Source organism: Lepus europaeus, chromosome 10 (genome assembly GCF_033115175.1).
Source record: "Lepus europaeus isolate LE1 chromosome 10, mLepTim1.pri, whole genome shotgun sequence".
Classification (NCBI taxonomy): Eukaryota; Metazoa; Chordata; class Mammalia; order Lagomorpha; family Leporidae; genus Lepus; species Lepus europaeus.
The window spans coordinates 90,295,265-90,306,759 of NC_084836.1; the positions used below are offsets into that span (position 1 = coordinate 90,295,265).

The window sequence follows — 11,495 nt, forward strand, 5'->3', positions numbered from 1 at the left end:
TGCCCCCCTCTTGACTGTCGTGTCTGGAGTCTCGTGACGTCTGTCGTCCTATTGGTTAGGAGCTCCGCTAGACAGATGCTGGTTGGCAGGAGAGGTTGATGAAAGATTCTCTGCTTGAAGCCTGCAGCCCATACTGTTTGGCCTTGTGTTCCATTTCCATCACCCCCGGCTCAGTGCGCTCTGCGCTCTGCTCTGTTTTTTCAAATACATACCTGAACCTAGGGCATACGACACAAGGTGTCTCTTTATAGAAGCAGATGGAGGGTCATGTTCCTGCCCCAGAGTAGGGGCCATGATGCTTGTTTTACTTTGATTTTTTTTTTTCCCCCTCCCTCCTTCCCTGCGCTTGACATTTGCAGCTCGACATAGATTATTGCGAGCCCAATCCCTGCCAGAACGGTGCCCAGTGCTACAACCGTGCCAGCGACTACTTCTGCAAGTGCCCTGAGGACTATGAGGGCAAGAACTGCTCGCATCTGAAAGACCACTGCCGCACGACCCCTTGTGAAGGTACCCCCGGCCCCCAGAACCCGGCTTTCCCCAGACTTCGTCCTCTTTCACCCCAATTTGCCACCTCTCCTTGGTACTGCCAGAAAGGGCCTAGAGCTAAGGAGGACTGGCAGATTAAAACTACTGTGGTCTGCCTGCGAGGGAAGTCGGGACACCTGGAAACCATCTAGTCGGGCCCAGCAGTGGGAAGACTCTGCCTACAGGCAGCCCAGGGGAGAGCGTGTGAAATCCATTTCTCACTCTTGTTCTGGGGTGGGCTGACTGGCAACCCCAAGTTGAATTCCTCAGAGCAGCAGCTTTCCTGCAGCAGCCGGGAATGTCCTCTAGCTGTGTCGTCAGCTGTGGTAGCCCTGGCCACGGTGGCCACTGAGCATTTAGAGGTGTGAACTGGTGTCACTAGAAACTCATTTACATGCCGGTAGCCACATGTGGCCCGTGGCTGCTGTAGTAGGCCGCACAACCTTTTAAAGGCTTCTGCAGGTGTGTCCTTGCGTCTTGTCTGAAGCGAGATTAAGGAGGGAGGAGGTTGAGTTTTTTCCTTAGCAAGCATTTACCACATGCCCGAGTGGGATGCAGGGAGCCCACAGGCAGAGGGGGAGACTGCTTTAAGCAAACAATCTCCATGAGGTGTCTCAGCCCCGCCTGCCACTGCGCGGCAGGGCACGTTGCCGAGTGCTTCTCCCCTCTTCAGCCAAAGGGCGCTGCTCTCCAGGAAACAGGGCATGGCCCATGGGGGCCTCCGCTTAGGAAAGCCATGTCTGTGCGTGTCCCTGGCTGTGATCTGATCCCCAGCCTGTCTTCTAGTGATTGACAGCTGCACAGTGGCCATGGCGTCCAACGACACGCCTGAAGGGGTGCGGTATATTTCCTCGAACGTCTGTGGTCCCCACGGGAAGTGCAAGAGTCAGTCGGGAGGCAAATTCACCTGTGACTGTAACAAAGGCTTCACGGGAACATACTGCCATGAAAGTAAGACCCCTCTCATCAGGGATTGGGCCACAGCTGCCACTGCTCAGCCCGGGGGTGGGGTGGGAGGAGTCACTTAATCAGAAAGGGGAAGACTGGGGAGACTGGCAAAGGCTTACTACATCTGGGACCTGAGACTGAGGTCATGTTCCATTTACGAGATCTTGTTGGGCCTCCGTGCCTGTTCTGGAATGTTTTGGAATCCTACAAGTGTAGATGGTCCCTCTCTTCTGTAAAAGTTTCTTCCCCGTGTCCCCTAAGTAGCTTCGTGAGTGAGGCCATGAAACCACATGGGGAGGCACTGTCTGGAGGCCCCTGCTCGCTGAGCTGCCCGTATGTTTCAGAAAACGGTGCCCATGGAGTTGAGCACGCTGAGATGCTGGGAAGGCGCAGGGCTTGGCTGTGGCATGACTTGTCCTTCAGCCCCCTTTTCCTCCTCCCTCCTTTCACAGATATCAACGACTGCGAGAGCAACCCCTGTAAGAATGGCGGCACTTGCATCGACGGCGTCAACTCCTACAAGTGCATCTGTAGCGATGGCTGGGAGGGGGCCTACTGTGAAGCCAGTGAGTCTGCAGTGCTGGGAGTGACAGTCTTGCAAAGGGGAGGGCCCTGGGAGGACCCCGCCTCAACCTGGGGACTGTGTGCAGTAGGACTGTCTTGTGGTGTCCTGTTTGTGTTTGCTAACACTGCTGACAGCCGGCGGGGAGGGACTTCTGCTTGGGACAGCGCAATTAAGATAATACAGATCCTGTGTGGAAGGCAGGCACTCTTTCTGTTATTTTAGTGTCTGTTCATCTTGAATTTAATTGTCATGGGACTTTCAGAGGCCTGCCCGCTGTCTGGCCCGGCTTGGGGCATTCACAGGAGCCCTTTTGGGAGCGCTTTTATTCCTAGAAAAGGGGATGATGGTGTTGAAGTCCTCAGACTGCTCAGCTTTTCTTGGAATGTGGGGATTGGAAAGGAGGGCCCGGGTGTGCCGTGCATGGTTCTGGCATCACCTTTTGGCTGAACATCTCCTTGTCGATTCTAGATATTAATGACTGCAGCCAAAACCCCTGCCACAATGGGGGCACGTGCCGAGACCTGGTCAACGACTTCTACTGTGACTGCAAAAACGGGTGGAAAGGAAAGACCTGCCACTCGCGTAAGTGGCAGCTGGTGCCGGCGGTTGTCCTTGCCTCTGGGAGGGGTCTGGCTGGGGGCTCATGCCAAGCTGTTCTTCCTCCAGGTGACAGCCAGTGTGATGAGGCCACGTGCAACAATGGCGGTACCTGCTATGACGAAGGGGATGCATTTAAGTGCATGTGTCCTGGTGGCTGGGAAGGAACAACCTGCAACATAGGTAACCATCAGCCCCACAGGGGACCTGTGGTGGGCGTAGCCGCAGGAGCCTGTGTGCTGGTTGGCTCCTGGGACTTAGGGTCATGTTCCGGGGTTCCGGTTTTTGCTCCCTCCAGACGGTGAGCGCATTCTCAGAAGCGTGGTCTTGCCTGCTCTTGTCTTGTAGCCCGGAATAGTAGCTGCCTGCCCAACCCCTGCCATAATGGGGGCACCTGTGTGGTCAACGGCGAGTCCTTCACATGCGTGTGCAAAGAAGGCTGGGAGGGGCCCATCTGTACCCAGAGTGAGTGTCTTCCCCCTTGAACTCTCCCAGGGCTGCTGCGGCATAGTCTGACACCCCTGGGGACTGACTTGCAATCGAAACCAGAAGCAGAGCTGTTTGATGTCTGCTTTTGTATCACCTGGGTCTGTGTTAATGACTTGATGGGATGCAGTCCTGACCTGGGCATGAGAAAGTCGCCAATGAGATAAGTGGAGACAGATGGTGTCTTGTTCCCGGCTCTGGATCTGACCAGCAGCCTGTCTGCTTCCATGCTCTCCCCTACCAGGGCCTCTTCCTGCGTACATGTGTCCCACGGCAAATGAAACCGAGTGTGGTGCAGGCCTGGTTCCAATTTAGCAGAGGTTTTAAGCGTATTTTGCTGGTGTTAACTACGACTTTATCATTTGGTTATTATAGAAATAAGTGGTGCTTTTACTTAGGGCCAAGACTGCCTTCCCTGTTGAAGGCCTCACAGTTAAATTGTCTTTTCTTTGCAGATACCAATGACTGCAGCCCTCATCCCTGGTAAGTTTGACAGCTTTAACCTGCGTGGGAATCTGGCTTTATGTGCGGGTTCTGAGTCGGGAGGTCTGGGGTGGGGCTCCAGACTTCGCTGTCCTAACGAGCTCCCGGGTGGTGCTGAGCCGGCTGCTCTGTGAAGCACGCTTTAATTAGCCAGGTTGTGCCTTCATTTAGAGCAGTGGTTCTCAACCTTGGCTGCACAGGAGAATCACCTGGGGAGCTTTTAAAAGTCCCAGAGCCTGGGCTGCAACCGAGACCTAGGAAATTTAGACTCTCTAGGGCTGGGACCCAGGCATCAGTATTTTTGTAAACTCCCCGGGATGGTCAGGGGTGACAGCCGCTGATTCTAAGTGGCACAGTCATACATGATGGGTGGGCTGTCAGAGATGTGGACTGGGCCATTGGTTGGTAACCCAGGGGGATTATTTATCTATTTTTTGCTTTCTTAGCTACAACAGTGGCACCTGCGTGGATGGAGACAACTGGTACCGGTGCGAGTGTGCCCCGGGTTTTGCCGGGCCGGATTGCAGAATAAGTAAGGACCCACTCTGGTTTTTCCAATGGCTTTACTCTCCCCCAGCTCCACTCCTCAGCCCGAGACTGTCCATCTTTAAAAACAATTAAAGCCATCGCTGCTTTAAGGAACCCTGACAAAGCAAATAATCTCCTGCCTCCAGCTGGGATTAAGGTGTCCCTAGCTGGCTCCTCCCAGGTCCCTGCCAGTGGTTCCCCGGGTGGCACAGCTTGCATAGTTCTTGGGGGAAGTGAATGCCAGCTGCAGAATCTGACGACTAAGCTACACGGAGGCCCCAAGGAACGCGTTTGCTTTTCCTCATGACTAATGTGAACTTGTGGGCCCGTGGATGGTAACCACAGCTGTCGCGTGGAGCTAAGGCAAACGGAAGGGCCTTGAACAGTGGCTTCTGAAGGCTGCTTGCTCTGCAGTGGGTTTGAGCAGGCCTGAAGAAAATAAAAGTGAGAGGCAGGCAATGTGGATTTTTCAGGAAGCTTAACCTTTATTTTGAGTCTTTACTCTCTTACAAGTCCTCTATTCTTCCCCCCCCCCCAAAAAAAAAAAAAAAAAGTATAGAACAGTCAGTTTAGTACTGGTTTGTTCTTGGCCTCTATTGTCTGAAACTTTACTAGTGCCTCACATCTCCAGGTCTGGGGTGACTGGACCTCAGCACTGGGTGGGCATAGGTTTTATCTGTTCTGTGTTTCTAAGGGGCTGGCAGAGTACAGCCTGGTGTAGGGTACAACATCTGGCCCACGGCCTGTTTTTATACAAAGCTTTTTTGGCATATGGCCAGAACCCTTCGTTTTTACATTATCTATGGCTACTTCATGATGTCACCATAGAGTCGGGCAGTTGCGAGAGACCTTAGGGCTTGCAAAGCCTAAGCTATTGCCTCTTCAGGAAAAGCCTGCTGGCCTTGCTCTAAATTGTACTGTCAGGGAAAACGAATGAAACATTGGTATTCTGAGCTGGCAGAAGTCAGGATGGTGGGGATCTTAGGGAGGGTGGAGGCTTTGGGGATACATGAGTGAAAAGTCATCCAGCTTTGACTTATGTTTTATAAGCTTTTCTATCTGTGTTACTGAACAATATAGAAGAAAAACCACTGCTGCTCCACACTGGGGCCTAAACTTGAACTCCGTTTTTCCTAGACATCAATGAGTGTCAGTCTTCACCTTGTGCCTTCGGGGCAACTTGTGTGGATGAGATCAATGGCTACCAGTGTGTCTGTCCCCCAGGGCACAGTGGTGCCAAGTGCCAGGAAGGTAAGTGGGCCAGGCCCTGGCTACTCCCTGCATCTTAGCAGTTAGTGGGCACTGCAGTTACCTTTCTGCCTGTTCATGTTTGAGTGCTGTGCTCAGTGGGGGGACACATGGTGGGGGGCTGCAGGAGGAGTCTGCCCCAAACAGGGTAGCTACTTTTAGACAGCTGTTGCCACAGTATGGCTGAGTAACAAATGATCCCGAAACTGGCTGTATTGTGTAGGTGGGCAGAGTGAGATTGTGCTGGGGGGTCAGGTGAGGTTGGCCAGCAGCTAGCTGGGGGGCACATTTCCTTTATTAGCAAATGGCCAGGCCCATTGAGAGGCCGAGCTCAACTGTGACAGTCTGGTGATAAGGGTCTCTTGTCCCCTCTATTGCTGTTGCATTGGCCCAAGCAGGTCACATAGGCTAATAGGCAGAGTCAGTGAGAGCAGGGAATATATGTACCTGTTGTCCTGGAATGAACTGTTAGTGCCTGGGTATAACCATTTCATAACAAGGAAGGAGTTGAAGAGGCAAGAACCTTGATGCACTCCATGGAGAGGTATGTTCACTGACCTCTCTCCTCCACCTGTCAGTTTCAGGGAGACCTTGCGTCACCATGGGGAGTGTGATACCAGATGGGGCCAAATGGGATGATGACTGTAACACCTGCCAGTGCCTGAATGGACGGATTGCGTGCTCGAAGGTAGGGCATGGGAACTGCTGTGGTTCTCCTGCGTGCTGGAGTCGGCGTGGGTGTTCCTGCTAAGCTGCCACCTCCTGTTCTCTCTGCAGGTCTGGTGTGGCCCTCGACCTTGTCTGCTCCACAAAGGGCACAGCGAGTGTCCCAGTGGGCAGAGCTGCATCCCTATCCTGGATGACCAGTGCTTCGTCCGCCCCTGCACTGGTGTGGGCGAGTGTCGGTCGTCCGGTCTCCAGCCTGTGAAGACCAAGTGCACCTCGGACTCCTATTACCAGGATAACTGTGCAAACATCACGTTCACCTTTAACAAGGAGATGATGTCCCCAGTAAGTAGCACCTTTTTAGGAGTTGAGAATGGTGTGCAGGTGCTTGTTGTAAAGGAGGAGGGAGTTGAGATCCACCTCCCCTTAGCCTAAACCCCTGTCTTACGGTAAAACGAGGCTTGGGTTTTAGCCCTGCTTCCAAACATCAGCCTTTTGCTTTCTTCCTGTATCTTAACGTGTGTGGGTTTTCAAAAACTGTTTCAGGGTCTCACCACGGAACACATTTGTAGTGAATTGAGGAACCTGAATATTTTGAAGAATGTGTCTGCTGAATATTCAATCTACATAGCTTGTGAGCCTTCGCCCTCGGCAAACAATGAAATACACGTGGCCATTGTGAGTAGAAGATTCATTCTTACATACCCAATTATTTGACTGCAAGGTAGTTAAAACTTCAGTTATGTAGTATCAAAATGGGGCCAAATACACTGGAAAAAATAAAAAGCCCATGTGCATGGGTTGTCTAGTAATTTTGAATGAATGCTACCTTGATTGGTTCCTGGCTCTCAAAATGGACTGTTTTTTTCCAGTCCGCTGAAGACATCCGGGATGATGGAAACCCCATCAAAGAAATCACCGACAAAATAATAGACCTTGTTAGTAAGCGGGACGGAAACAGCTCCCTTATCGCTGCCGTGGCAGAAGTGAGAGTTCAGAGGCGGCCTCTGAAGAACAGAACAGGTAGGTGTCGAGTGCAGCAAATCCATCTCCTCACCGCACCCAGAAAACCCACCGCACCTGTTAACACTGGGGCCAGCCTGTCCAAGGTCACGTGGCTGATGGGGACAGAGGTCTGCTGTCTTTGGTGTTTGCCTGCTAGCACACTGTGTGCGTTCCCCTGAAGAACAATAGCAAGAGTCTAGGGCAAAGCACCGCTGTGCCTGGAGCCTGAGGTGGCACCGAGCCTGGTTTGGAGCTTTGATGTCATGACACAGACGGTGAAGTGCAGGTTTCATAGAGGGCTTGATGGCCCTGTCTACAACAGCTGGGGCTGGCCCATGTTGGAGCCAGGAGCCTAGCACCCCATCTGGGCCTCCCACATGGGTGGCAGGGACCCACGTACTGGAGCCAGCACTTGCTGCCTCCTTGGGTATGCATTAGCAGGAAGCTTGAGCAGGACTCATTCAGGCATTCCGACAGGATGCAGGCGTCCCAAGTGGGATCTTGCCTGTTGTGCCAAATGCTTTAGAGGATCCCAGCCCTCACTGCCCTGGCGAGGTGGGAACATGGGCCTGTGCTGTCTGTGCTCCGGTTGGGCTTCTGAGAATTCTGAAAACAGCTTCAGTCACAAGACACCTCTGGCCCCAAGCAGAGTTGGGGTGCCTGTAGAAGCTGCTGTTCTACCTGACCCCTCTGGCCACACAAGTGCCACGGTCTCTAAGGGCCCCTTAGAGCTGTGACGTGACTACATGCAGTTGTAAAAAGGGACTTGTCCCCATGGTGCCCCTGTTAGGGACTTGCCAGGAGGAAGCACTGTTGGTTTTCTTGGGTTCCTGGGCTGATGGCTCGGTTGTTGTGCTGAGCGTTCACTGATCCTGTGCCTGCCTTCCAGATTTCCTGGTTCCTTTGCTGAGCTCTGTCTTAACCGTGGCTTGGATCTGTTGCTTGGTGACGGCCTTCTACTGGTGCGTGCGGAAGCGACGGAAGCCAAGCAGCCATGCGCACTCGGCCTCGGAGGACAACACCACCAACAACGTGCGGGAGCAGCTGAACCAGATCAAGAACCCCATTGAGAAGCATGGCGCCAACACGGTCCCCATCAAGGATTACGAGAACAAAAACTCCAAAATGTCTAAAATAAGGACACACAACTCCGAAGTGGAAGAGGACGACATGGACAAGCACCAGCAGAAGGCCCGGTTTGCCAAACAGCCGGCGTACACGCTGGTAGACAGAGAGGAGAAGCCCCCCAACAGCACGCCGACAAAACACCCAAACTGGACAAACAAACAGGACAACAGAGACTTGGAGAGTGCCCAGAGCCTGAACCGGATGGAGTACATCGTATAGCAGACGGTGGGCGCTGCCACCAGCTAGGTAGAGTCTGAGGGCACTCGGAGCTTGTCGTTCTTTAAACTGTTGTCCTGTTCGAGTCTGAGGCTGTCGCTGACTTAGCAAAACCCCTGTGTTAATTTAAGTTTTGACAAGCTGGCTTACACTGGCAATGGTAGTTTCTGTGGCTGGCTGGGAAAGCGAGGGCTGCATCTCACAGCTATGCAAAAACAAAAACAAAAAAAACCAAAAACCCACAACAAACAAACAAAAAACCCACGTAGGCGAAAAGCGCCCTGGTGTTTGCGACCCCTCGCGGATCGGGCTCCCAGGAGACTGCCCCGGCCTTGAGCTCCCACTCCTGCCAGATGTCCTCATGGTGATGCAGTCTTAGGATCATAGTTTTATTTATATTTATTGACTCTTGAGTTGTTTTTGTATATTGGTTTTATGATGACGTACAAGTAGTTCTGTATTTGAAAGTGCCTTTGCAGCTCAGAACCACAGCAACTATCACAAATGAGTTTATTATTTATTTTTTTTATTGTATTTTTGTTTGTTGGGGGAGGGGGGACTTTGATGTCAGCAGTTGCTGGTAAAATGAAGAATTTAAAGAGGAAAAATGTGTCAAAAGTAGAATTTTGTAGTTATGTAAATAATTTTTTTATTAATCACTGTGTATATTTGATTTATTAACTTAATAATCAAGAGCCTTAAAACATCATTCCTTTTTATTTATATGTATGTTTAGAACTGAAGGTTTTTGATAGCAGTGTAAGCGTTACGACTTCATTTTTTTGAACTTATCTTCTCATTACGTGTTGCCTATAAGCCAAAATTAAGGTGTTTGAAACTAGTTTATTTTAAAATAAGATGGGCTTTTGTGCCTGGAATGCTGATGGATTTTTTTTTTTTTTGTACGACGTCAGATGTTAAAACACCTTCCGTAGGATCACTTTAAAATGCGTTTTAAGGACTGACTGAGGCAGTTTGAGAATTAGTCTAGAACAGGTTCCTTTTTTTTCCCCTGCTTTAGACTTGAAAAGAGACAAGCAGGTGATCAGCTACAGAGCAATTTAAGGGAACAAGCTGAGCTATGACTTAACGTAGCCAAAATGTGAGTGGTTGAATATCATTAAAAATATCAAATTGACTGTGTGAACTTGGAAGCACACCAATCTTACTTTGTAAATTCTGATTTCTTTTCACCATTCATATGTAATACTGAACCACTTGTAGATTTGATTTTTGTTGTTATCTGCTGCATTTAGGGAGTATTCTAATAAGCTAGTTGAATACTTGAACCATAAGATGTCCCGTAAGATCACTGTTTAGATTTGCCATAGAGTACACTGCCTGCCTTAAGTGAGGAAATCAAAGTGCTATTACAAAGTTCAAGGTCAAAAAGGCTTATAAGAGAGTAATCTTGTTGGTTCACCAGTGAGACCGTGAAGATACTTTGTATTGTCCTGTTGGTGTTATATGAACACAGAAATGCATCTTTGATGTGTTGTTCCTGGCAATAAATTTTGAAAGTAATATTTATTAAATTTTTTGTATGAAAACATGGACCAGTGTGGCCTCCTGTGAGCTTACATGGTTCTCCGTGGCTTTGCTGTGTGCCCCTGCCACGCTGCTGAGCCTGTCCTGGTAGTCGGGTGTAACAGGCTGTGCCTGATGGGCCCAAGGACGAAGAACTGAATGGCTTTTCAACCAGAAACTTCATCTGAGGTTCTCAAAAACCATGGGGCTGCTGTGGAGCTGGAGCTTGGGAGCCCCGTCTCGGGGAGCATGGATTCCCTTGTGATTCAACAGCAAGTGTGAATACTGCTTGAATAAACACCACTGGATTAATGGCCTCTAGTGTGGCGGTGAATTGTTTGTGAGCACTCACGGGAAATGCCCACCGCACCACGGGGGTTTTAAATAGTTTGGAATTGGGGGGATGAAGAGGGACGTTTAATGCTGTTTTTTTTCCCCACACTCCGGCTACTTGGATTAATACTGATGTCCTGTCTTCATTGCAGACTTTGTGCGTGCTCATCCATTGTGGGTGGTTTCTTTCTGCAGAGCAGGTAGCACTTACAAGCTTCTGACATCAGGACCCACGTACTCCTCACCTTGGTACGTGGGAATCTGTGGGGCTGGCCCCGCTGCTGTGAGTTGCCAGGTGTCTGGCCTGCCATGAGGTGGGCTTTCTCTATTTGTACAAGGGCAGAAGAGCTGCAGGTCTCCCTGGTGGCAGCTGGGATCTGGAGGTCTACTGGCAGAAGCTGAGGTCCCTGCCTGCCCCGCGGGAGCAGGGGAAACTGCCCCTGGCACCTCTACAGGGAGGGATGAGTGGCAGCGACAGGAACATGGACAGCTTCCAGCAGCTGCGGGGAGTCAACAGGAATGCCCTTGCTTCTGGGTAGGAAGCCAAAGCGTAGCCCTCTCAAGGCTGACCCCCGGCGCTTCACCAGTTTAGGCCTTTCTTCCCACCTCTGGTTTTTCATAGCTGAACTTCAGACGGTGTCAGGGACTCTGAATACAGGAAAAGCTGATGGGAATGTTTTTCTTCCATTCTTGGAAAAAAAAATTTTTTTTCTACTAGGCTAGGAATTGTCCTCTTTGGGCATCTTGTTTAGGCATGGGTGACAGGCTTTGGGGGTCTCTGCTTCCTTGTGCCTCAGCAGAGGTCATCAGGGGGCCAGAGTCCATGATGGCCCCAAGAGTGGCCAACAGCCTTTTGGCTCATTGGGGAGGCAGCCAACAAGACCTGGATGGTACAGTCCGGGTTCCCGTGACATCTTCCTGGGTTGGTGTAGCAATACTTTCACACTGGTAGACAGCTGGCTTCTGTAAGGTGGAGTCAAAGGAAAGGAGAAAACACAGACCACGAACCAGCAGACAGTCTGGCCCAGTCGCCCTGGATTCAAACACCATCCTGAAGCAATACCTTGTCCTGGTGGTTTGTAAACTTGGATTCTGCAGGACCCTAAAATTCTCTGGGTAGCTGCCAAATGCTTTTGTGCCAAGGAAAAAAGTTTAATGAGCCTCTGTGATTCTTCATTCCAGGAGGGAAGTGATCTTGAGATTCATGGGTGTTGTCTTAACGAACCTTCTGTCCAGG

General features: G+C 50.8%; 1 protein-coding gene across 1 annotated transcript in view; it reads left to right on the forward strand.

The window, feature by feature from the left end:
• The window catches only part of JAG1 (jagged canonical Notch ligand 1), a 35,407-nt gene extending 25,168 nt beyond the window's left edge, over positions 1–10,239 (forward strand). Inside the window, exons 13-26 of the mRNA XM_062203868.1 lie at positions 360–510; positions 1,315–1,479; positions 1,929–2,042; positions 2,510–2,623; positions 2,708–2,821; positions 2,987–3,103; positions 3,580–3,607; positions 4,054–4,139; positions 5,273–5,386; positions 5,962–6,071; positions 6,161–6,394; positions 6,596–6,727; positions 6,922–7,072; positions 7,944–10,239. Coding sequence (XP_062059852.1) covers positions 360–510; positions 1,315–1,479; positions 1,929–2,042; positions 2,510–2,623; positions 2,708–2,821; positions 2,987–3,103; positions 3,580–3,607; positions 4,054–4,139; positions 5,273–5,386; positions 5,962–6,071; positions 6,161–6,394; positions 6,596–6,727; positions 6,922–7,072; positions 7,944–8,401 — 2,088 coding nt within the window. The 3' untranslated portion in view covers positions 8,402–10,239. The remainder of the gene's footprint in view (positions 1–359; positions 511–1,314; positions 1,480–1,928; positions 2,043–2,509; positions 2,624–2,707; positions 2,822–2,986; positions 3,104–3,579; positions 3,608–4,053; positions 4,140–5,272; positions 5,387–5,961; positions 6,072–6,160; positions 6,395–6,595; positions 6,728–6,921; positions 7,073–7,943) is intronic.
• Positions 10,240–11,495: the final 1,256 nt, after the last annotated feature.